At 44.9% G+C, this 27,494-nt stretch overlaps 1 protein-coding gene across 1 annotated transcript in view; it reads right to left on the bottom strand.

The window, feature by feature from the left end:
* Positions 1 to 249: 249 nt before the first annotated feature.
* The window catches only part of foxo3b (forkhead box O3b), a 42,522-nt gene continuing 15,277 nt past the window's right edge, over positions 250 to 27,494 (bottom strand). The window contains exons 3-4 of the mRNA XM_076155089.1: positions 4,515 to 5,990; positions 250 to 3,925 (exon numbers count right to left, since the gene is read on the bottom strand). Of these exons, the coding sequence (XP_076011204.1) occupies positions 4,545 to 5,990 (1,446 nt within the window). The 3' untranslated portion in view covers positions 250 to 3,925; positions 4,515 to 4,544. The remainder of the gene's footprint in view (positions 3,926 to 4,514; positions 5,991 to 27,494) is intronic.

Below are 27,494 nucleotides of genomic sequence, written 5' to 3'. Positions count from 1 at the left end.
GGCACAAGATGTCACAGCATGCTTTGATTAGTATGGAAGTAATTTGCTATGGCTTTCACAGTCTTATTGGACACTTTGAGCAGAAGTGTTAGAAACCACCGTCATCACAACACCAATTATCCTTCAGAAGAATGCTTCCATCAAACCAGTAGAGTTCCAGGAAATTGTATAATCGATGCCAAGGTTCCTTTCCTTTAATCTGTCTGCCGTCTGTATCAAAACAAGCAAAAAGACAAGGACGCAGGCAAGTTGTGGAGCCTCACCAAGCTTTATTTACATGCGCACCATTTCTTATACAAACTAGATTACAATTCAAAATGGAATACACAGGAAAAATACCCACTAACATCAAGTCGAGAAGAAGCAAGATTAATAAAGGGTAAAGTTCAGCGGTGTCATGAGGGCGTAGGGAGGGGAGCTGGCCTCTTAATAGACAATGAAAAGGAAACATCCAACAAGTGATTAAGGTATCTAGTGGTATGCCTCTTGTTTTTTTGCTATTTTTTTGCTTTTCTTAGCTCTACATTTGTACGTGTTGTGCTGCGGATGTGTGATAATGTCTGATAATGACTTCTCTCCCTGAATGAAGCAGTAGCACTGAGTGGTTGTGTGGATGCCTGACCCACTACAACCTCAACCAAGAATGTAACTCTTACCCCCAACAAGTGATACATTTTACACTCAATGTACAAAATGTTAGGAAAGCCTTCCAACGTCAAGGCCTCAGTATGTTTCAGACAAAGTGGCTGCTGGATCCTGATGCTCTATGTAAAATGTAGTTTGCAGCACTGCGATCTCCCTGAAAGAAGCCGAGATACGGTTGTTTACTGCCCGATTGCTAAATCAGCTGCAACATGGCAAATTAGCTGCAGCTGCATCCAATTTACAATTTGACAGCAGCACCAACTTTCATATCTCAAACCCACCTTCCCACTTGGTTATTAATGGGGTTTGGCAGGTTTTGGTCTTGTCACTGTGCTTACAAACCTGCACCCAGGATCATGTTTGAGGAGATGTCTCTGAAGGTTCTCAGTCTGCCAGGTCATGGTATCCAAGGAAAGTTAATCTTAGGTTAAGGTTAACTTTCCTTGGACGTTTAAGGATGTTTATCCCTGTTTGTGTTTGTGACATCGCTTCGACTTTACAAGGTTGCGTTCAAGCATTGTAAGACACCACATTGATGCACCAAACCTGATTGTGTTGAATCATACTGAGGCCTTTAATAATCCATTGTTATAGAACATTTTCCCGGGAATCCCCTTGTGGAATGCTCCTAATATTTTGCACATTCAGAGTAGACGATGATGATGATGGTTATTCAGATGATGGCTCAGGATTCATCCTGCCAACAGAGATGTCTTAAAGCTGTAAAAGCACCAGGGTTTTCAGATGTGACTCTGTGTGGGAAATTCCATCTCACAGTCCCATGAAGCTTTATTTGTGTCAGAGTTCTAACCTGCTGCTTACTGAGAGCACGTGGACATGTGGAGGCGTTCCCATAGTGCCTGTACACAAACTGTGTGACAATTGGGGCAAGTGTTGCTATTTAAGCCCCCATTTCAGAAAAAGGATGAAATGGACGTTCATGTGAGTGCGTCTTAAAATTTCTTAGGGAGGAACAGCACCATTGGAAGGGTTCGAGGGGGTACAGCTAAGTCATGCACTAAACGGCAGGTAGCACAGTAGATCATTCTGGCCAACCATGCACACACACTCATCTGTCTTTACCTCAAAGTGACACTGTATACACACATCTGTACACAATTATACACAGTAAGAGCAAACCCTTTAACGTTGCTACCCCAGGACAGAAGGGGCACCAGGGTCTTCAGATGCTACAACAGTGGTGCTTTCCATCCATATTTCCACCAATCAGTAATTTCGCTGGTAAGTGTTCCCTCCAACCTGGCACAAAACGTTCATTTTTTCTTCAATGTAACCTTCCGAGGTATCATAAAAAATCCATGGGTCAAGTACTAAGTGACTATATAAGGACATATAGCGAGTACATATGCATTTCACAAAATTCATAATGCATAAATACATACATGCATACAGTCGGTTGTGCTGTATGCACCACGAGGGATAGTGAAGGATTACACATCCTTGTGATATTAATTCAACAGAAATACAAATGACACAGTTGAACACATACATGAGACACTCACACACGCATACACACACAGAGACAAGTACTCGGGAGATACAGGAGGTCAACTGCTGGAGCACCGGGCATGTCCTCGAGGGAGGTGTGTATGAGCGTGTGTGTCACGAGTCCAATGAGAGCAAAAGCAAAAATAACATGACGTATGAAGTCTTAATCCTGGTTTAGACTTTCTCTTCCTTCTTCCTCTTCATCTCGACGGTCAATAGTTCACAGGTTACAAGTTCACAACACAAAGCATTACTGGATTTCTAAGACATGTTTTAAATACCACAAGAATGTGACTTGATGTTTCATAAACGGGAAACCTCCCCCTCCCCCCTGAGTGATGCCATATATGCATAACGCGCCCCACAAGCTCGTGACAAAGAAAACAGCCGAGCTTCATAACACAGATACCTGGTATTATTTTCTCCATTTGTGAGTGTGTGTGTCGTGATTTGGCTGCCAGCATATCCTACTGTTTGATTCAAGTAATTTGGCAATATACAGAGATAGCTTATCGTTGTACTTGAGAAATAAATGGCTTCTGAAGGGATGAGCCTAACGCGAAGCCCCTTCCTGTCTACACGTCACCACTGTGCCGTGCTACACATGGCTGCAGCTTTGGGCTCCTGCAGATGGAAACTAAATGCACGGCTTACTCTCTGGACAGGATTCAACACTGTTTACATAGCACCTGTATGGTGTGGAAATGTACACAACCCTAGAACACAGGTATTAATTTTGGCTACATAATATGCTGTGCTAAACAACCTCAACGGAACTCACCAAAAAGCTAAGAAAACAAAGAAAAAGCGAAGATTTCTCCTCCTCCTGGACTCTCCACCGCCCTGCACTGTACATATATTCATGACAGAGATACTCTTCCTCTAGTCTTTTCTTTTTTTTACAGTTAGATATACACAAGGATAAAAAAAACAAATGTTTTTTTGTAGTATTCAGCTAATTTTAATAAAACCCGAAGGATACTGCAATTCATTTAAAATTGCAGTCAGTCAAGCAACTTATGAGCAACAACAAAACTAGAAGTGCGTGTCATTTTGTTGTTAAACTTTAACTCTAAAGGAGTTTGGAGTCAAACTGGGGCAAAGTGTAAGTATGTCTGCATGTGTGTGTGTGTGTGTACGCGTGTACAATCTGTGTGCAATACTACATTTCCATCTTTTCATTTCATCAATACACTGATTCTCTTTATACAGACATGTCAGATGCAGGAACAATTATGATAAAACAGGAAAGTCAAACAAACACTGAACATTAAAAGTCACAGGGTGAGAACAGGGTCTTTTTTTAACACAATACATCCCTGGAAACCACTGGATCAGATTTACACCACATCACTTCTGGATTAAAATTTGATATTCATGTCTTTTTTTCTTCTTCAACAGGAGCAACTGCATCGTGCACGGCGACCAGCCTTTACTTGCCATTAAGTCATTTGATTCCACCTTTTCTGATCATCAGTGTCTCTTTGATATCAACAGATTGGCTGTCAAAGGAGAAATTGCATAATTCTAAGATTTGTCGTGTCAGTTTGTGGTGATTGTTTGTTGTTGGAGGCTTTGAGGGCTGATGTTCAGCATCTCCAGAGTCTGTCAGGTGGTTTATAGTTCAACCAGTGTAGGAGCGAAGGTAAAGCTCTCGAGAGGAAGTTCTTCTTCTGTAAACACAGGGTTTGTATTTAATGTTGTGCTGATGGCAGGTTTGGCAAAAAGGATGTTGTGTCTCTGATCTTCTCTTGCACTACACAGTTCAGACCTGGAGAGATAAAAGACATCAGATGATTATGTCTGGGTATTCATAAAATACTTAAAAGAAGGGAGACTCAAACACTTTTTGGATTGTTTAAACTACTTATAGTACAATGAAAATGTCCTCCAGTAGAGTGAAACGTTTAAGCAGCACAATATAACCTCATATTAAAATGCTATCATCTGTATCCACAAACCCTGTGGAGTAAATGAAAGGTTTCAATGCACTCATAAAACACTGCCAATGGAATGCTCGCTTGCTTTGCCGCTCACTCTAGTAAAAGTTATTTTGAATTGAATTTTGGGTGAAAAAAAAAGTGATTTGAATACGGAAGATAATCAAAGGATACAATGTTTTATACTAAAACATGTTCGTATGTAGGACTGCACACAATTGGTTTCACAGACTGAGGCTGAGACAGGTTGAAGGTTTTTATCTGACAATACCAAGGAAAACATCTATCTTCTAAGTAAGTAGCATCTAAAGTAACTAGAATCTTAAAATCTGTACTTGAAAAACTGTTCTTTCCACCTCTTTGTCCAGACAGACTCACTTTCTCAGACTCACATTTTTGCTCATGCAAACACACACAAACCTGCTCTGCTCCTCCCTGAGCCGAGCCGTCTCAGCCGGGTACCCAGCTCTCAGAAGTCTGCTTGGTGCTGGTGAAGTTGCCGACTGCATTCATGTTGGCCACAGGGTCAAGGTCAAAGTCCAGTTCGTCTGCTTCCATCAACTCGTTCCTGATGATGGTGTCTATATCACACTCCAGGCTGCCATTGAACATGTCCAGGTCCAGATCTGTGGGGAAACGGTCTTGACAGATCCCACTGCTGTTGCTTATGGTTCCATTCAAGAAGATGGAGGTGTCAATTTGCATGGAAGAGGAGCCATTTCCTCCCAGAGGGGAGAGCAAAAGTTGTTGCTTGGCATTGGCTAGAATGTTAGCCTCGTTGGTTAAGCTCAAGCCTCCGTTTAAGGACCTCAAGGAGCTATGGTTGTGGTTGTTACTTTGCAGCATCTCCCTTTGGTTGCCTTGACCCACTCCACTGGTCCCAAAGGTCATTATCGGATCATTACGTAGCATGTGGCTGCGGCGGGAATTCTGGGAAATGACAGCAGCGGCACTGACCTGTGACATTAGTGGGTCAGATTGGGTCATCATGACGTCACTGTGGCTGTGGCCGTCAGAGTTGAGCAGGTCTTGTAGTGTCTGGCAACCAAAGCGGGAGATGCTAGAGAAAGAAGCCTGCTTGTTCTCCTGGATGGTCTGCATGGGGGACGCACGCAGAGACGAGCTTGCTGTGTGGGGGCCAAAGATGGAGTTACTGTAGCCGTTACTTCCATTGTTAGCAGGAGACGTGGTTGAAGGAGTGGTGGCTGGGGATGGTGATCCTAGCCCATTGGGTTTGGACCCAAAGATGAACCCTGAGGGACCGTTTGGAGTGACCTGTCCAGAAACGGTTGGCACTAGGTTGATGTTATCCAGCAACTCGTCCATCATGTCGTCTGTAAGTCCGTCGTTCAAGTTCATGGTACCTGCCAGGTCTGCCAGGCGGGGTAGCTCAGCTGGCACGGCCTTCCCGTTGGCCGTGTTGGGGGAGCTGCCAGGAGACAAAGCTCTACCCGGACTCGAGTAGAGCATGGGTGAGAGTGGAGGCTCATCATCTGGCACCTCATCCAGTTCAGGATTAGCCAGGATGGGTGAGAGGCGGCCACTCAGTGTGCTGGCATTTGAGTTAGTGCGGGAGCGGAAGTCTGTCCAGGCGTCCAGCTCTTCCGTACTTCGGGATATGGGACTTCCAGGCCACTTGGAAAGACCCGAAGGACTGTCGCCTCCTTCGCCAGCCGCAGCCGCCGCCGCTTGCAGTGCGGCTTTCTTCTTCGCCGCACGGCCACGGGCGGACTTGGTGTACTTGTTGCTGTTGTCCATGGAGACCGCCCGGCGACGAGGAGCTTTGCCGCCCTTCCCCCCCTCTGGGTTGATCATCCACCAGGAACTCTTCCCCGTCCCCTCGTTCTGAACGCGGATGAAGCGGCTGTGCAGGGACAGGTTGTGCCGGATGGAGTTCTGCGACAGACGAGAAGAAAGAAGAGATGGTGTTGAGTGATGTTTGTGAGATTCTTTCAGAGCACTTACTCAAACAATAACTGCCATCAGCATTGATTTGTTCTATTCTTTTTGAATGAATACCTATCATTAAGTCCAGCAAACACTGATCCATAAACCGCCCACTGAGTTGCAGCAATACATTTGCTCTTGGTGACGGTAACCACAAAACAGAAACAGCAAGTGACAAATTTACTGATAATTGTTGGCCGGATCACCATACTTACTGACTGAACTAAAATGAATGTTAATACACTATTTATAATACCGAAGACGGACCTTAGTCAGATTTATCATTACATTTGGCCGATACATTATTTTTACGATTATTACCAATTGGTTTAGTAAATCTTCCCCGAGTCTTTTGCTTCAGTTTATTTACTAAATACAGACAGAAGCACATTAATATGCAGCAGCAGTTGGCAGTGATATTTATGGATCAGAGAGTCATCATAATTAAGAATCTACTCTCTTGAGAAAGAATGAATACGTACAAAGAGCCCCTGTGTTGCATCAGAAGCATGTTCTGATGCATGTGTCAGATCATGTGTGTTTGTGTGCGTGAGTCATTACTAGTGTGTATTGATCAACTCTGAGCTCATTCATGTGGCAAACCCAAGAGGCTCATTGTGGGGAACTGGTGCACATGACTGCCCCACCTTTCTAATGATCAGGAGTTTCCTTCAGAAAAGCGAGACATATGTGCACATTAAAGGGGCAATCCGCACCGTACCACTTGTTAACCCATACATGCCCTCGTCTATGCTGTAACTCTGTTCCATGGTGATTCTTAAGGCGTCTTTAGCAGTCCCGTATCAGACAACAAAGAGGATCCATAGTTACATTTCGGTGTTACTAATGACCAAGGTGCTAATCTTCATGGGAACGGTTAAAAGCAGAGAACAAAAACAAGGCTCAGCTTGTTTTTTTGAGGATGTGATGGGATTATTAGTGAACCAACAGTGATTGGAATGGACTTCACAGAGCTTTGTTATATTTAAATCATAAGGAAAGAGACTGAGAGCAGAAAACACCAGTAATGTTTCAGGGAAGTGCACTAATCTGATCACAGTACGTTGAAAATGATATGTTTCTAAAAACAGCCTTTTTCACTTATTGTGCACAGCACTTTTGTATACACATTAAAACATTACAAAAGGTTCAGTGGAGAGCATACAAATCTGTTTTTGTCCTCTTCAAGTAACTGCTTATAGTCCAGCCAATAATTGTATGATGGAAACTTCTTCTAATTTCAAATTGCATCCACCTGCTACATTAAGCCCACACACACATGTCCCCTAACACATCCATCTGGACAAAACACACCCTATCACTTCCACAATTCTCCTCCTCTCAGCTTCTCTTCTCTATCTTTTGTGCCAGAAAGTTAAAGACACAAAGTGCAAGCACGAGTTTCCACCATTAAATTGAAAATGGCTTTTCGTAAACTATCCAATAGATCAGAAGTTCTCAACCTGGTTGTTATCCACTTGTCCCTGCTCTGTGCATAGCTGACCAGCTACACACATCTGATTTATACAGAGAGGAACCAGGAATGAGAACCACTGCTACAGCTGTTAATTACAGTATTTTGGTTTGATTTCTTTCCTCTCCTCTATGCTTTCCTGGACTTCTAGAACACCTCGTTTAATTCATTCTTTAACTTCATTCCTTCATTGCTTTCTTCGCATGGCCCCCTCTCTTCTTGTGTCTGTAGTTTCTTTGTACTCGTAAGCACACCGCTCTGATGGGCCCTGAGGAACTCTGGGTGTATGCTATATGCTCGCTTATAAACAACCCAAACCACCATCACCAACATGTACGCATTCTCCCTCCCCCTGCTGTGTTTTTACTCGCTGAAACATTTAAAGATTCTTGGATTCAAAGCACATGAGAGCCCACTTTTCAGGGTTTTGTGGGAACGATTGCGTTGTTTTCCATGAATTAGTCCCGTCCTTCTGGGCTACAGTTTACAGGCAATTTGGTCTGGATTGTTTTTCTGGTCAGAGGCAGTTCAATCAGAGAAGAGAAAGAGAGAGAGAGAGAGAGAGAGAGAGCGAGCAAGCTACAGTTACAGTTACATGTCAGAATGCTATGTGGGCAGGAGAAGAAAGAACCATCTCTGGGGCCAAATTGATCCCATGACCTTATGTGAGTGCATATGTAACTACATGTGTATCTGTAATGGTTTTATGGAAATGCCCAGTTTTGTATTCGCAGACTCTTAAGTGTTTTCCAATTGTTGCTGCATACGTTCTTTATGCAGGACTTTTGGGACGTTGCGCATTTGAGACCACTGGTGTGCATTAGTAAATCCATAAAAAGTTGCATGTTATTGTGAATGGTGCCTGTGTGTGTGTGCGTGTATCTGTATATGTGTGTGTGTGTTTGTGTGTGTGTGTGTGTGTGTGTGTGTGTCTATGCTGAGCAATGAGGTAAGATGAAAAGAGATACCACGGAGACCAGTGTTTATCCTCTGCAAGCATCTCTGGAGGCATGACGTAATGCTGCTTTATTGCACAACATCTTACAAACACACACGCGCACACACACGCACAGAAACACACACACATACAGTATATCTGATTATTTCCAGCTGCCAGGGGGATGTAAATAATGGCAGATGACAGATTTAGCATGAGGGAAAGGGACGTTTTGTGGGAGTGATGGAGAGCAGAATGAATGGAACGTGAGCTCGCCTCTCTTTTCCCTTTGCCCCGCTGCTGTAAACATTTACCTGCCAGCACATGACACTTCATCAATCCATCCCCTTGCCTCCACCCTCCCCCACCACCCCCATTTGTACACTCTCCTCCCTCCGACAGAGGCACGAGTTTGACGCACACTTGTGCCCCTGCTCGTTTGTGTCAAATGTCCGCAGAGAGGTTTCCAGTTCTGTGTTTGAGCAGAGAACAGAGAGGTGAAAACGCTACCCTGCACCCTGACAACAGACCTGAAGACAAACAGATAAACAGACGCAAAGAGAGTGAGAACACCAACCACCAATTAACGGCCCTTCTTTCAGCTCGTACTCCACATTGGCAAAAAAAAAATCAATTGTACTTGCACTGTACCTATAATTAAAAATGTTCACTCAGTGTGCACTGTAGTGAGGCAGCAAGGGAGAATAGAAGGGGAATCGTGTGGTTTTTTTGCAGATTAAAGAATTCCAAAGGAAATAGAACACCATTAGAATCTATGTGCTACTTTCCCGTTACAATCTCTGGAGTCACAGTTTGTTTTCACTCAGTGCTTCATAACATCACTGTAAAGCCCTTTGACAGTGTAACTGCAACTGAATGAACATACTGTTTATATTTTATGTTTTGTTACACGTAGGATGTATGTGCTGTGTGTTTGTGTGAGTGTGTTAACGGCCCCGTCGCAGTGCGAGCAGGTTTCTACTGTAGCTCCTCTGGGATCCTTCCAAAGCCCATTAATGAAAACACTCAGCGAGGCGGCAGCTCTGATTCATACCCCCTACTGTGCAGCTAGGGCACGCACGCACGCACGCACGCACGCACGCACGCACGCACGCACGCACGCACGCACGCACGCACGCACGCACACACGCACACACACACACACACACTTGTGGCATCTACCCTTCCAAAGTATGATGTCACTGACAGTGCCAGCTCATTTTTGGATAATTTGGATTTCCCAGTCTCTCAACATTTCCATTTTTCCCCCTCTTATGTACTGTGCGCTCTGCTTCACCGACTTGTCACTGATGGAATTAAATTTGAATCAGGATAGTCTTCAGCTTGTTATTGTTGCATGTTTCTAACATTACAGGATTTCTCAATGTAAAGTGTTGCGATAACGGTGACCCCTATATCAGGATCAATATGTGGGTCTGAACATGCCTGGATTGCATATGCAGTACGCTGTTAGATCAGGCAGACTGCCATGAGCGTAGAACACCTCCTCCTCCTGTTCTCAATGTATCCTGCACTTTGTGTTAGTTTATGTTGAGTATGGCTGTACATTGGACTGTCAGTGCTCCAAACAGAATCCCTCTCTACCTTGGAGGAGGAGGAGGAGGAGGAGGAAGAGCACAAAACTCAGACTGAGCAAAAAACAAATGTACAGCCATTTATGCATTAATTGGTGATCTTTGACTGACGTATACAAAAAAGTCTAATCTTGCAAAATGTTGTTTTGATGCCTACTTTCTACGATTTATGAGTACATTTCTTTCATGACAACTCAAACCATGAAGAGAGTCGTTATCACCAATGTTGAGTAAAACCAACTAACTCAAACATTGCTTGACTAACTTGAACTCTTGTCGTGAAACCAGCTCCAGCTGTGTGTGTGTGTGTGTGTGTGTGTGTGTGTGTGTGTGTGTGTGTGTGTGTGTGTGTGTGTGTGTGTGTGTGTGTGTGTGTGTGCACCAGCTGCAGCCAGTGCTCAGGAACACAGAGGCCTTTTTGTCCGTCAGCAACATGTGGGAACAATTAATCACTGTCAGCAACCACGCTAGGAATCTCTCTCTCTCTCTCTCTCTCTCTCTCTCTCTCTCTCTCTCTCTCTCTCTCTCTCTCTCTCTCTCTCTCTCTCTCTCTCTCTCTCTCTCTCTCTCTCTCTCTCTCTCTCTCTCTCTCTCTCTCTCTCTCTCTCTCTCTCTCTCTCTCTCTCTCTCTCTCTCTCTCTCTCTCTCTCTCTCTCTCGCTCATTATTCCCTCTCTACTTCAGAAGGTGCGTCGGTGTACACTTATCTAAACTCCCTAGTAGATTGAAACACAATAGAATGACGTCTTCAGTCAAGAGATTGGGTGATGGCATGCAGGTATGTGAACGCTGCACACCTGTTAGGTTATCTAGTAAATTTCCGTTGATTTGATCCGTTGGCGTGATTGAGAGTTTGTTTAGTAACTGCCCTCAGAGCTGACTGAGTCCCAGGAATGCGATTGGTGAAGGGGAATTGACCGATGCCTATTAAGTGAGGCAGTTGGTACGTGGGAGGGTCTATGACATGATGTTGCAAGTGTATTTCATCACCCAGCTGCAGCCCTCATCTGAAGTCAGAATAATGAGCTGGGTCAGTTTCATTTCGCAGAGTTCATGGTTTGAGTGGATGAGGGAAGGATTTGAATAGTTCCCCAAACCCTTTAGCCCAGAGGAAACACAGCTGAGAAATACACACACACGCACACACACACACACACACACACACACACACACACACACACACACACGCGCACACATACACACACACAGAAAGCTCTGGGTTAAAGGGTTACAGGGCCAAGAGACAGCACAACACCAAAGGTCAAAGTGCCTTCAGGTTGCAGCTCTCACGTTGTAACTCCTTAACTCCGCCCACTAAACCTGATAGCACTGTTCTGATTGGACAATGTTAGTGAGCTGAGCTTCACACCTTTGGCGAACTTTACCAACCTATGACTATGACTGTGTGTGTGTGTGTGTATGTGTGTGCGTGTGTGTGTGTGTGTGTGTGTGTGTGTGTCCTAACCAAACACTACACACACTTTATCTGTCATTATGTAAACCAACACTAATCTGAGTCTACTGTCAACAGTGGTCGCTGTTGGGGCAAGCGAGTAAGTTGCATAACATGGTTATGATTTAGGGGGGGGGGTTGACAGCAGGGTTGTGGTTAAAATACTGCTTGTCTTGCACTGGAACATTCTTTATTCAGACGGTGCAAACAAGATTAACTTGATTTCAAACCAACAACAGATACAGTAGCGCCCCGTCCCAGCAGATGGATGTCAGATAAGTGACAAAACAAAAGAAACTGAACAAACACAACAAAATGACAGGAGCCAACTATCTTCTATTGAAAATCACAATAATATACCTGTCTATTCATTTCAGAAAAGATTTACAAATAGAGATTAGAGTTGTAGTATAATCTATATAAAGTAGGAGCAAATCTGATACTGTAATGCCATACAACCATGATGGCCTAAAGAAAAGAGCCATATCCTGAGGATTTCTGAGGATTTCTTCTACTGCAAAAACACCGGTGCTTGGCTGGTAAAACTGCTTCCTGTCTCCATTCTATATTCTGGAGGGAGGAAGTGTAACAAGGAACGATGATGTCACAGGCCAGCAGGCAGAAGATGCTGTTGTTAGGGTGCATTTTATCACACAAACTCACAAAACAACTAAATAGACGACGGCAAGGTACTGCTAGCAAACTGAGAGAAACTTCACATGGAAAAAGAATATGAAGAAACCAGACAGATGGAACCCTTTTTCGTACTATAATAGAGTTCTTTGGTGTATTTAAGAATGTAATTCCTGTACCATGGTGGCCCTTCCCTGCCCTTGAGCAAGGCACCAGGCCCTAGACCTTGGAGCTCCTACACACATATGACATACATGTGTGCACACGTGAGGTCTGCAGGATGAAACGCTGAGGAAAAGAGCGAAAATATAATGAAACGTAGAAGACGTGCAGGTCTTATAAATAAACACACTGCAGAGAGGTGACTGTTATTTATACTGTGACCATACACACACACACACACACAGACACATGCACACACACACGCAAACACAAACACATACACTGGTTCCAGCTGCCCTGAGTTCTGGAGAGCAGACAGAACATTCCATTCTGTTCAATCAAATGTGTGTTTCCCAGCCAGGCCTGGGCGTCTCTGTCTGTTTGTGTGTTTAAGTTGTATTTATGTGTGTGTGTATGTGGGTGTGTGTGTGTGTGTGTGTGTGTGTGCTGGATGACGATCTGGAGTTTGGCAAAGGAAACCTGTTACACCTCTTTTTCATCATATTTGTGTTCTTTGTCCCCTTCCTTTTGTGCGTAGACGTAGGACTTGACGGGACTAGCAAAGTTCACACAAACACACACGCACTTTTAATATTGACTCATTTCCCAAATTAGCTTTGTGTTATGAGTTAGATCTTATATAACACATTATTTGGAATGGAATAAAACATTACTTTTAGAATTAAATTGGATTCACACACACGCGCACACACACACACACGCACACACACACACGCGCACACACACGCACACACACACACACACACACACACACACACACACGCACGCACACACGCACACACGCACACACACACATTCGTGAGACCTGGCTCATACAACGTGAACCTCTCTCTCTCTCTCTTTCTTCTGTCCATCTCGGCTGCCTCTCATTGTGTAAGACCATATAGGCTCGACTCTATCCTTGTTTACTCAAAGATTCCTCCAATCAGATTAAGCCTGTAGGGGGGTGTCAGTCGACCCATCCCACACCAAACAGCCAATCCCAGCGGGCCGGGGGCTGAGGCACAGTCAGTCACGTTAATTCTGTACGGCAATTCTTCACTGGGTCAGTGTGTTTTGATCAGTGCAGAAAGGTCATGGTGATTCCTCTGAAACACACGGCTTGTTGTGTGAGTAAACACACACATGCACGCACTGAGCTCTGTATGTTCACAAATGTGCTGCTCATCATAGCTCAGGACGGTTTGCTTTGGACAACACAGGACAGCCCTGCTGGGCTTTATCAGCCCGAGTTCCAGGACATAGAGTCCTTAAGCCACGGAGCAAGTGTGATTGCCAAGAACACACACACACACACGCTCACACACATACACACACACACGCACACACACACTGACAACAGAAACATCTCAGCAGACAAATTGAGACTTCGAGAGTGGGACTTCCAGGTCTATAATCCCGAGAAAAGAACTGTGAAGAAGGATCTCAGGCAAAAACACATGAATGTCCACATGTGCACTTTTGACAGTGAGAGGACAGAATGTCTTTCCGAGTTCTGTCCAAATACTTTGATTATGCAATAAAAACATACATCTGTTCAAGGCATTGCTCAAGGGAACTTTGCCATTTGCTACAAAAAACACAAACCAGTGGCCAGTTCATTAGGTCACCGGTGTGTCTTATGCAATCTATGAGAACAGCCCTGCCACAAACACTCACTCTGAGGCTCCATGGTCATTTTAAAGGATTTATTGGTGATTGTACGTTTATAAGTGCTGGGGTTTCTTATATTTTGCGCATTAAATACATAAATTTAATGGAGTGGAAAGAATATTTGGAATAGCTTTTTATATTATGCAGTAAAATAGAACTTTACATCTAGCTACAACTTCAAACCAACACAAACAACACTTTCTAAGCTTCGCAAATATACGTATGTTGTCCCTATTGATTGTGTCGTCAATATTCTATAGGAGCTTTTGTCAGAGTTTGTGTCTTGATCTAGGAGAGACAAAGATAGGAGAGATTATATTTTTTTGTGCTCAGGTCATTGGTGTCATGTTTTAACTGGGTGGTTGATCGTAACAGCCCTGTATGTGTGACTGATACCTGGCACCTAGACTGGATGGCTTTGGATAGATGTGTGTGTGTGTTGTGTCTGTGTGTGTGTGTGTGTGTGTGTGTGTGTGTGTGTGTGTGTGTGTGTGTGTGTGTTTGAAGCGGTGGGTCGGGTTTGGGCTCTGGATCAGCCCTGACATTATGACGATGCTCTGTCTGTGGTGACTTGCAGCATAACCTTTTTAAGAACTTCAACTATTTCAACATCAGACTGCCTAAAAATAGAGGGGCTAGAGGGCAAGTCTGCGAGAAGCCCAGATGACTGTGTTTATCCTGATGACACACACATAGGAAACGCACACAAAAACACACATTAAGTGCACATTGCGTACGTGCGTGTTTTTTTTCAATGCTTCTTTTGTTTTGTTTTGTTGGCACCTGTGCCGTCGCGCAAGCAGCATGAGCTGATGTCCAGCTGGTGTTGTCATTACCTGCGCCAAGGAGGGTACTGTTTCGGTTCTGTCTGTCTGTGTGTCTGTGTCTGTCTGTCTGTCTGTCTGTGTGTCAGCAGGAGAGTTATAGGCAGATTTCAATGAAACCTGGTGCAGGTTGGACATTAAACCATTCGTTTTGGTAGCGGTTGGCCTGATGGTGGCGCTATTGCCTCCACTGTTCTTGGCTTACAACTTTGTATCTTTTCTTTTACCTTTGTTTTGCTTTGCTAGCTTCTTCTGTGGTTGTCTCGGTGACGTGGTGCTTTGAGTTCATAAAGGAAGAGCTTTTCTATTGGAACAGGAGATTGAAGAGACATTTCCAGTATATTGTGAGCGAGTGAGGGACACTGAGAGGGATCCAGGAAGAAGAGCGAGTGAGATAAAGGGTGAAGAGTGGGGGTAGACAAACGCGGTATCTTTCGTATTAGGACTAGGAAGATGTCTACATGATTAATTACACGGCTGTGTGATAGGAGCACGGCGGAGGAGTAGAGGGCTGGAAGGAGGAGGAGAGTCATTCATAATTATCAGGAAAAGGCGACGCTGCAATTCCTGTGGGACGACACGGCGACGGCGACAATGGAAACCTTTGGGAAATGAGCCCCTACACCCACATCAGGGCGCTCGTGCTTGTGTTTCAAGGGCGAAAGGATGGGAAGGGAAATAGAAAATAGATCCACGTGCACGGGAAAAGGGAAGAAGAGAAGAGGGTAGAGGGAATAGGGAAGAGGGAAGAGGGAAGAGGGAAGAGGGAAGAGCGAAGCCTTCTTAGCCGAATTGAGGACGTACCGAGTTACGGCGTAGGTTTAGAATTTAAATCTGCCTGATTCTGCAGAAACTCACTCCTAAACCTGCTGCAGCATGAACCCTCTTGTAATGGAGACGGTGGATTTTCCTTATTAGACCAAATGAATTCCTAGTGTCTGGTCACAGGCAGGAAATCTGTACAGGAAAACACTTGATCTCATTCCTCCTGATTGTTCTCACACCGCTTGGATTGATTGATATTTCGTAACTGATTCCCGCCTTGATAAAGTTGCGCTGTAACTTAATTTTGAACAGCACGACACATAAATGAACACAGGCCGTCGCTGTTATGAATAGAAAACATTCAACAACAGCTAGAGAGCTTGCAGCCTCAAAGTGACACAAGATGGCAATGACCAGGACTAAATGAGGAGCTACTTTACCTGGAAATCATCTGGAGTCAAACCTGTGTGTGTGTGTGTGTGTGTGTGTGTGTGTGTGTGTGTGTGTGTGTGTGTGTGTGTGTGCTACACTGAGGTTGTGGGTTGGGTTTGGGTGCCTATGGATGCTTTGTCCTATTCCAGATACACACACTCACAACTTAGAAATGTCTCTCTCTCCCTCTCTGCATTTCTGTTGGATTCACCCTTGCACTTGTGTACGTGTGTGTGTGTGTGTGTGTGTGTGTGCTGGTGACTTCTGTCTCTTTGATCCGGTATTTCCACAACACAGCCTGCTAATGCCTCAGGCTCTAACTGGGTCACGCCCACAGGCCTCAGTTTGGGTTGACGAAGGGTTGACTGGTTTTCTATCTGTTGACACACACACACACACTGTTTAATAACCTATCAAACCTTCAATTACCTCGAGGGGAAGGTGAGCTATGATGTCATGGTGGACAAGATTAACAGCGTCGCGCATAATAGTGGGCGGCTAAACTACACTGAAGGTTACATATTTAGTTTGAGCGCCGTTACTGTATTTGGAACCTGTGACACACTGTTTCTGTTTGACAGGCAGGGGTGTGTCTTCATGTATGTGCGTGTGTGCTTGTGTGTATTCCTGCACATGAGTCCACATCTGGTTCACATTAGTGTCAGGGCCCTGATGGTTCATGGGGCTCTTCACTCTAATGGAACTGAACAAAGATACAGTCCATGCGCAAACACACACACACACGCACACACACACACACACTGTAGGTGAAACCACAACACACACATCATTTTCAAATTAAAACCTAAGCCTTTCTCTTTTATTTTGCCAATTTTGCGTAACAATAACTGTGCTTACACGTACGCATGACGTCTGACACACACTCTGACACACACTCTGACACACACTCACAAGATGCAAAACCGACAAAAATCAAGAGGGCTGAAAAGGCAGAAAGTGTTGAGGAGAAGCTGATTGAGCGGAAACAATCCTAATTTATACGACGTCTCAGTAAGAAGCTAAACTGGGCGGCCCTCACGTCGCCCCCTGGTGGTTACATTTAACGACGTGACTAACGCCACTTGCGTAGGAACTGTGTGCAGGAGCGTTTGCCAGGCTAAACTTGAGAAACTTGGTATTATGCTGATGATATATGACACTAATATATGAAAACCACCAGTATATGCTTTCAATTTAATAAATTCAATACAGAAACTAAAGCAAAACTTCACAAACTAAAAAATGTAATGTCACTCAGTCAAAATTTGGATTTAAGGTTTTAACTGCTTCGCTTCTCCTACAGAAGCTAAACCGTCAGCTCCATACCACGACCTTCCTCAGGGTGAAGTGGTCTTTTACTTAATTGCATTTTCAACCATGATGACCTAAATGTACCCCTTCTCTCTCTCTCTCTCTCTCTCTCTCTCTCTTCTCTCTCTCTCTCTCTCTCTCTCTCTCTCTCTCTCTCTCTCTCTCTCTCTCTCTCTCTCTCTCTCTCTCTCCTCTCTCTCTCTCTCTCTCTCTCTCTCTCTCTCTCTCTCTCTCTCTCTCTCTCTCTCTCTCTCTCTCTCTCTCTCTCTCTCTCTCTCGCTCTCTCTGAGTCTACAAGTTACTTCAACAGTCCAATCTTCAGCAGCATGACACAATCTGCAACACCTCTCCACAACAATGCCACTGCTGTGCCTGTTTCATTGTGTGTGTGTGTGTGTGTGTGCATATGTGTCCTCGTTTTCTGCTGACATCAGCACTTACAGCCATTTCAACTCTCACTCTTTCTCTTTGTCGCTCCTCTTCCTCCTGCACACCAGCTGAGCAGCTGGAGAACACAACACACACACACACACACACACACACAGTGTTCCAGTGTCCTTAGCGAGTGCATGCTTTATGTGCGTTTTAGCACAGGGTGACATCCTAACCTTTACCAGACAAACACACTATGATTGACAAACTGTGAAAACACACACACACACACACACACACACACACACACACACACACACACATTATGAGAGTTCTGCTATTTTCTCCCAGCAACAGCGAGCCTTCTCCTCAGCTCTGTTAGTCTCCGCCCCTCTGAGGAGCCACATGACTTCCTGCTCTCAGTCAAAAAGGAAAGAGAGCAGCAGTTTGCTTTCTCTGCTCCTCTTTTCTTATCCTGATCTGAGATTCATTCTTCCTCTCAGCTTGTTAGAGATGAATCATGGCGCCGTGATTTTTTTACTGTCTAATCATGGCCACTGAATCAATGCTCGAAAATAAATAACAAGAATCATTCCTGTCAGTTTGACCCTGTGTGCTCCCTGGAGCTCCTCATTCTCTTCGATCACTTCACCTCCTCTCCTCCTGTAAACCCCTCTGCACTGTTTCTCTCCTCCTCTCCTTCATTGCATCACTTCCTGTGAAAGCCATCTCTGTCTGTGCGCTGATAAGAGAAGAAAATCCTTGGAAATCCGGGTTTGTAGAGCAAAGCTATTGTTCCCTGACCCCATAACCCAATTCACAACACTCTTTGTGTGCATATGTTTGTGCGTCTAATGTGATTATACGTGCGTACGAGCTTGTGTTGAAACATCTCTGCTCACGTTGGCTATAAGCTTATTAATCTTTGTGAAAGCAGATGATGATGGTGATGATGACGATGGTGAACCAAACTCTGCACTGCTGTGTCAGCTTATACCTGCACGTACTCCTTTATCTATCTGCATTGGTTTTCAGTTTCAGTTTGCAAATTCATGACCTGTCAATCTTTCCACCGCTAAAGTCATCCACCTAGTTACATTCATTCATTCACAAAAGAAATCCAGATAGAGACACTATCAGAACATCCACAATTGATGTCACAAAGCGCCTTGAGATTAAAAGTGAACTGAAACCAAATGGTGATTTCATTTGTTTTGCAGTTGAATTTCACACAGGATACGACTTACTCAGCTGTGTGTGTTTGTGTGTGTGTGTGTGTTCACGTGAATGACTTCAAAAGGCTGAGACAGTGCTGATAGTGGAACGCTAAACTGAGATACTAAACCACAGAGGTGGAGCGACGTGCTGAGGAGCACATAACGCAAACCAACACGCTCTGCTGTCCTTGAGCCGTACCTCTTCTCTTTCTGCTGACTGTCACTCATCCCACTTTCACCTTATTTCACTCGCTAGACTATTTGACTGTCAAATGAAACACGCTGACTATGACGTGTTTTACAGACTTCAACATTCTTGGTGTTATTTAGGGATTTTTTCTGCAACTTATGCAAAAAAAGACACACTGAGTGAAAACAGGCCTTTTTTTTGTACTGTAACTATCAAGCCTGACCTTGGAAAATGGGAACTGAGACGTTTTCTGAGCAGGACTTTCAAATCATCTCAGTTCTATGGGATTCCCAAAACTCTCTTCTTCTTCTTCCTCACATACTCATTAAGCAGAACGAAGATACAATGGAACCCCCCCCCCCCACCTTTTCTAGGAAACCCCATTTTCTTTATGAAAGCAAAACAAATACGAGGGATTCCGTGATTTTTCCATTGCCGAGTTGAATCCAAACTTCCTCGCTTCGTTTCTTGTCCTCGCTGCTTGAATTTGAAGTTCACCGCCATGGTAACGGTGATGGAATTTCATTAGGGAGAATCCAAGCAGACTGTATATTATTATTGCCTCTTGGTATTTATTTTAGACGTGGGGGCCGCATGAACTTAAATACCCCCTGCCATACGGTGTTATTTGGGGATGTGCGTATTGGCATCGGGGGCCCCAGTTTACCCGGGTCCACAGGGTTCAGTGAGGACACAGGAGGCCCTCGTCTCCTTTCCTTCATCCGTCTCTTTGTCCTCGCTTTCTGAGGCGTGCACAGCTTGGTGGTACTCAACGTCATACATGACAATACACACACACACAAACACACTTACAACTGCCGGGTTGGTATTCCCTTACACCAAGTAGTGTGTCCGCAAGTATGCACACACACACAGAGTCAGGTGAACAGTGGCCTCTATTGAATTGCAGTGTCCCCTCCCCACCACGTCACCTCGCCATCCCTCCTTCTTTTCCCCACACGCAGCACTTTGTATTTATACTACCACGCTATTAATAGACTGCTGGCAACCACACAGCTACTCCTTCTGTGTTCTCTGTGTGCGTGTGTGTGTGCGCGTGTGTGGTGTGAGCCCGTGTTTACTCACCAAAATTAGTGCAAAGTTTTGGTGGTTTGTTTGGATTTCTGGTTAAAGTTTGGGGCAGAAGGTTCCTTACTTAGACGCGTGTGTTTGTGTGTGTGTGTGTGTGTGTGTGGGTCATGTGACAGATTCCAATGACAGAAGCAGGTAATCTCTTCATCTAAGCTGTGGCTGATGGCATTACCCAGAATTAACAGTAACTGACAGAGTGACATAGGTGCACTTCCTCTGACCTCAAGCGGAGAAAAGTGTGATTGCCTGCATGTGCGTTTTCATTCGCTTGGTTTCTCTGCGACCTTTTCCACCCTCATGTGAACTCTGGGGGGGGGGGGGGGAGCAAGAGAGGAAAGGGATGGAGGGCAATAACGGAGGGAGGGAGGATGGAGGGTTGGAACACCGCAGCTACGGCTTTTTCATCATGTTTGGTATTCATTCGCCATAAAAAAAGAATACAAAAAGCGAATACACTGCACACTTTGTGAACGTCGACAAAAACAAAACAAAGGACAGATGGGTTGGATAAGTGAATGAAAAGGGGATTTGATTTGCAGCCACATTCCGATCTGCTTCTGGATCCACATATCCGGTATTCTGCGTCAGTTTGTTTACTTTTGCGACATAGGAATTCTTTTTTTTAACATGTTTTCTTTTCTTACAACTTTTGACTTTTGACTCTATAGAAACGGAAATAACCAACATGCCTGAACACCTGCCCGAGCGTCAACCCACGGCTCGAACTTGGGATTCAGAACTCCAAACACCACTGTGCACACCGAGTGAAAACATTAATCTGGGGAGAAAACTTGAGCACATCGCTGCTGTTTGCGGAAATTCATTGCTATGGTCCCAAAACAAAGACAGCAATCTTAGGAAATGAATTCACTCATTTACACAACATCAACAAGTCCAGATATCAATACTAACCAGTCAGACTACAATGTGTGTTTAGGTATTTGCTTAAAAATGTCAAAGAAAATAATCGAAAACAGAGAATTCTTGGTTAAAATATATGTAAAAGAATGTTGATTGATAGATAGATAGATAGATAGATAGATAGATAGATAGATAGATAGATAGATATTTGGTTTCCCCTCTCTCTCTCTCTCTCTCTCTCTCTCTCTCTCCCTCTCTCTCTGAAAGGTCTTTTCTAAGTCAACTCTCTGCACAAAAGCTGTGTGGTGGCACTAGCTGGCTGCAGGCCAAACTGCTCTCTCTGGCTCTTTCTCTCTGTGTCGGTGAGCAGCAATCACTCAATCCGCCTCTCCCCCCCCCCCCCCCCTCCTCCCTTCTCCTCTTTCCAGCTCGGTTTTTCTCCTCCTCCACTCTCTTTTCTGGGAGCCGGCGAGTGGGTAGAGAGTGTGAGATCCCGAGTGGTCTCCTCAGTCAAACGCTCACTTTCACATGGCGAGGTGACTGAGGAGCTGCAGGGCTCAGTGCTCCTGAAAGGGGTGTGTCTGGTAATCCTTTGGAGCTTGTGTGCGAAGGCCTTGTAAACCCGAGAGGCGAAAAGAAAAGAAGAAAGCAGGAGTGGAGGAGGAGAGAAAAACCAGAGGAGAGAAAGAGAGCACTGACAAGCTTTTCAGCCAGCTGGGCCTCTTTCTTATGGTGGGCTCAATACCACAGCTCCCACATGCTAAAAAATACTCACAAATGAACACACACATGCTCACACACTGACCTCAGCGTGAGTGTGTGTGTGTGTGTGTGCCTTTCATGAAGGGTTCGTCTGAAAACCCTCATCTCAAAGCTGACTGACAGCGCTTTGACTCGAGCACACAAGGTAATGAAAGGCTCGCTCGTGAATGCCAGTCACGCAACGATTTCACATGGACTGCAACACTGAGCGCACAAGGGATGGAAAGGAAGGAGGGAGGAGACAGAGGGAAACAGGTGGAGAGAGGGATGAAGTACGTGGTGATAAGGAGGAACACTGAATACACTCGCCTCTAAAACTAAAAGCGGGGGCGATGTCAAAGTTTGTGAGTGTGTGAGTCGTCTGTAAGTGTAAATGTGACTTTTATCCCTTTGAACTCACACACTGACCTCGTGCAGCCGTGTGGCACGTGCCGTCAGCAGCCACCGGCCTCAAACTGACGGAAATAACCAGAGGAAAAGGGAAGTGGTGTTAGTCGTCAACGCGCCGCTCGCTCGGTCACAAGAGTCGAAGGGGGAAGAGAAAGCTGAAGAAGGTCTGTGTGTGCCATATGTGCCATATGTGTGTTCATGGTGTGTCCTATGTAATTTCTCACCGTGTTATATAACGATCACACCCTGTGTTTAAGTTTCAAGGTGTGACCAACCTCTATATGGAAGGACAAGCTTTCATAAGTGTGTGTGAGTGTGTCTAGTTTCAGTGTGCCAACCTCAGCAAGACGTGGAAAATCCTCCGCTGCTCACTTCTAGCGAGGGGCTATTTGAGTTCAGGTGAGGGGTTAGTTAGTGTCAGCGTCTGCACTTAGAGCCCAGATTAGATCAGCATGATAGGATTGAGGTTCATATGAGTTGGTGTCTTGACTTTAAGGTAAATATCAAAATTAGGATGATGATACTGTACTTTAGGAAAGAAGTGTGAGCAGGTGAAATGAGCCAACTGAAGGTCCTCGCTAATACAGTCAAGCAAATGTGACTGTGTGTATCCGGGAATGTGAGAAGTGATGACATCACTGGATGAACCAGTCTGACTATCAGTGGCCGGATTGAACTCTCCACTGTCTGCATGAGCAGACACTGACTAAGCTTGTCCAGTATAAATATATACTGTATGTGTGTGTGCGTGCGTGTGCGTGTGTGTGTGTGTGTGTGTGTGAGCTTGTATCCTTATGTATCCTTTGTTGTTTCTAGCTTGGTTTTCCCAGAGTGCCTTGCAATAAAAAGCCTGCCGTCTGTCTGCTGCACGATTCCACACTAAGTGGGTCACTGGCTGGCGGAGTAAGAGAGGGTGAAATCAGGCTAAATTCACGCAGTGTGTGTGTGTGTGTGTGTGTGTACGTGTGTGTTGGTGTGTGTCTAACGAGTTCAAAGTGAAGGCAGGGTGAGGAGAAAAAAGGCAAGACAGAAAATAGAGGAAACAGAGAAAACCAGACAGGCAAGAACAACCCGTGTTTCCTTTGGGTGGAGCTCCACTTTAACCCACGACAAGTGGCGTGAGCTACTGTACCAAGCGACGGTTTCCCCATTAAAAGGAAGGGTGGGTGTGTGTGTGAACATGAGATGTGCAGATATGGAGAGGGAGTGCTGCAGAGAACACACACTGCTGCGAGGTGCTTTTAATGTGAAGTACGCAGACAGACATGAGTGCAGAGGGAGTAGTAAAATGAAGTGTACACGACTTTATTTTGTCTGCTTTTCACAGTCTCCTTGTCTGGGTTAGACGACTATGGGCAACGCCTAGGGACCACCACTTATGGGGGGAGGGCTCGAGCTTGTGTATTCGTGTGTGTGTGGTAATGATTTCGGGTGCAGATAGAACACTGTAGAGGAATTTGGGTTAGTGTGAATTATTCACTGGTGTAGCTGAGCCCAGCATCTCCACGCAGGTTTCTCCTCAGGCAGGATACTTCCATTTGCACCGACAACAACTCACAGCTAAGAAAGAAACTTTGTTCTTCTACTTCTGTGCGCTCAACTCACACATGCAAATTGTAACTCAAGCAGCGCAAAGATTAAGGAAATTAGACGGATGGACGGACTGATGATGTTCCTGAGATGATTCAAGCATGAACGTATCAGATGTTTATGTATTATTTAATTGTCCTGTCCCTGAACTTTGTCACCACCAAATGTTTCCTTCGGTGTCTTGTGCGTTTGTGTCTCTATTTCTAGCAGCAAACCCCCGGCGCAGTTTAGCAGACTTCCGCCCCTTTGATTCCGGCTGTGAAGCGCTATTTATGAGTAATAATGGCTCGATACTCCACTGGAGCTTATGGAGGTACAGCAGCCACCCGTGATGCCAGAGCCAAGTACAAATAAATCAATTGAAGATAATTTGAAGTCCGGTAGATATTCAAATAAGCAACATGTTACTTCTATTTTCTATTTCCTCTTGAAACCCCATTTGTTGTTGTTTCTATTCGTTCCGGCCAATCGGCAGCAATCAGTCTTGTAAGTTCCACCCAGCGGTTTCTGAACCTCTGTTAAGTTCCTGCGGTGTGAAAGTCATTTTTTAAAAAGCTGTCGCAGTGCCGCTGTGCGTCTGAGTGGTTTTAAACGGGTTTACTGGGCCCACAAAAGTCCCAACTCAGCAGATTAGACAACCAAACACACCTCAGTCTAATTCTGGCTGAAGACCGAGCGAACCTCGTACCATCAACAACGCTTTCCTCCCCAATCAACGCTTTCCCCCCTCTTTCTCCTTTCCCCCCTTTATGTCTCATTTGCTTTCCCTCTCTTTTCTCTCAGTCAAACCGAGAGAAAACAAACACTCTGTGCTGTTTCACGCCAGGAGCGATCAGTGTTTGACTCACTAACCCACTGTACTATTGCACTGCTGAGTGCAATAGGGCACCCCATGTAAAATCTTTCCCTTCCCCCACCTCCTTCTGCCCGCCACCTCCTCCTTACCCATCCCCTCTTCAACTTCCCTTCCTCTTTTAACCCCCCCTGCTTTATTCCCTCTTTCCTCTCTTTCCTCAAGTCTCCCTGGGTTTGAAAGTTGGAACACAGCCAATTAACACAACAGCCGGTTCGCTACAGCGAGGTAGTGGAGGAGGGGAAACAAGAAAGAGAGAGAGAGAGGGAGCGAGAGAGAGACACACACACATCCCTACACACTGACCTACATACACTTCCACCCAGCTGATTGAATCCTACGGAAGTTCCGCGACCAATCACAGGTGGGGGTGGAGTGCCAGGCAGCCAATGGCGTGGGCCTCTCGCCGTGGCGCTCTTGCACTGTCTCCATACAGTTTTCAGTAATCATACAAGGCCAGAGAGAATGAGAGAGACAGAGCGAGTCGCAGCAAATGAGCAAAAGGAAGGAAAGGACAGAATAGAGAGTGAGACAGAGGGAGGCTGAGGAAGAGGAAATGACAGATTCAATGGAAATAAACAAACAAAAATAAATGCTTATTTATGGCCGTGCAGGCAGATGAAGGCTAATACTACCTAATGCTAAAGAGTGGATTAGTGCCCTGTATGTGCCCTTGTTCCTTTCCTGGCCTGGGTTTTGCCTTTTCTGGACCTGAGAAGTCTGATCTCCATCTCTCCGCTGTGCAAATGTGCATTAACACCATTAGGAGCCTCCAAAAATATCAACTAATCAAACTGAATTCATTGCTGCTGTCCCCATATCACCTCATCAGTCTAGGCTTCAGCCATATTCATGCTTTGACTCGAAGTCCAGCTCGGCTGAATAGATATTATAACCCCTGGTTCCATTTGCGCGCCTTTCACTTGTGCATCAGCTCTTTAAATGTTTTGAACATTTGCTGAAAAGTTCTGTGTCGATGCCCAGTGCTGTTTGTTTCAAAAGCTTTCCCACTGTGTGCAACTCTTCCGCAAGTCACACTCTCTCGTTCTCTACACACACACACACACACACACACACACACACACACACAGACACCACCTGGAAATACTATAGCTATGCCAGTGTGTGACCACCACAGAGTGAATGTGGGCATCATTGGAAGGAGGTGGGATGGAAAGTTCAACTTGCAGGCAACAAACATAGACACACTGTAATGCAATGGTCTCTTTCATTCTATTCCATTCTATTTTACCGTGCCGCCGTTTTGCTGTGGTGGCAAAACGAAGGAAAACAAGTCACAAAAGCAAGACAATAAAAAGCCAAGAAAAGCAAACTAAAGGAAAAGGAGGGAGCAGTGGGGAGCTGGAGAGAGGGAGTGTGAGGCACACTAACCCATATTTAAAGACACGGAGGCTTATACATCACCCACAACTGAGCCAACAAACTGGAAATGATGGATTATGGGAACGAGAGGGAAGACAAAGGGCTATAACACTGTGTCCAGGGACGAGATAGGATTTGTATCATTGTGTGCGCAGCGAGAAAAACACATCATTACATGCGCACAGATGCATGAACCTCAAGCCCAGTGTATGTTCAGAAGCAGAAGCACTCATAAATATCAGATCTCAGTGTGGCCTTGTCATCTACACATCCTGGCATCACACACACACACATGTACACACACTGTACATTAATCAGACTAAAAGCCTTTGAACCGCACGGTGATGTCACTGCATGGTGATAATCAAGAATCCATTCCCTGAGGATACAGTGGTCAGCAAAGGACTGGACTGGTTCACTCTGGTGGTCCATATACAAGGTCCCCCTCCTCTTTACCAGTGGACAGTTGAGCCTATGAGAAGTGATGGGTCTTCATGAATAATGCACACTTTGACTCAAGTGCTCATATGAAAATGGATTCCTGACCAATATTGACCCGTCTACTTGAAACATAAAAAAAAAAAAAAACACCCAGCAGCACTCAACCTGCAAAGCTCTCTCCAGAGTGAGGGGATGGGGATAATTATACGGCCAAAGTGAGAGGGGTGGAGAGCCGGTGACCCTCCAGTCTGAACATTACGGAGCGCTGTGACCATGAGGACGAGGAGGGAGGTCACAGCGGGACACGCTTTTCTTCAGGTTGGAGCTGTGAGCCATGCTTAAGAAGGCACCGGAGCAAGAGATTGCACTCTCCAGGCTCTTTGATCACGTAATCCCAGGAAGTTTAAAGGCCTGGGTTTTCTTCATACTAAATGAAAGGAAACACCGCACAAGGCTAAATTGTATTCTGATTATCAATGCATGTAACTGCCTTAATAGGAGTACACTGCTTCATACTGTGATTACATCATGTGTTATGTATCAACGCAGAACAGCAGACTCCTGTTTATGTATGTAGCTTCATCGTATCTTTACTTTTAAGGACAAACCTCCTCAAAATCTCAACTTTTCGTCAAGGCAACAATAAGATGCATTTTCCCCATCGATTTGTGTGTGCACGCACTCAAAAAAGGAAGAACTGATTTTAAGAGGAGGAGGAAGAGGAGGAGGAGGCTGACACAAAGGGAAAGCCATTGAAATTGAGATAGAGCGCTCAGTCTTTCGGTCTTGGTATACGCGTTACACAATGAAAACATCTAAATTCAACAGCTATTGTCATGACATCACATCACTCTGCGGGACAAACTGTATCAACAAATACACTGAATATACTACATTCAGAGAGTGTGGGCCCAGAAATGGAAGGTATGTCGCCTATACGCTGCGTTCTTATTTGTGTTAGAGCATATTGAGTGTACGCTATAGTGAAAAGTGAGTATAAACAGTAGTATTGAGGGACAGTCCAGCTTTCTGCTCTTACCCGA

Source organism: Genypterus blacodes, unplaced genomic scaffold (genome assembly GCF_046128005.1).
Source record: "Genypterus blacodes isolate CSIRO-AG114 ecotype Tasmania unplaced genomic scaffold, CSIRO-AGI_Gbla_v1 ptg000064l_1, whole genome shotgun sequence".
Classification (NCBI taxonomy): domain Eukaryota; kingdom Metazoa; phylum Chordata; class Actinopteri; order Ophidiiformes; family Ophidiidae; genus Genypterus; species Genypterus blacodes.
Note: the sequence above shows the minus strand (reverse complement) of the source record. Positions and strands in the feature narration are given on the sequence as shown.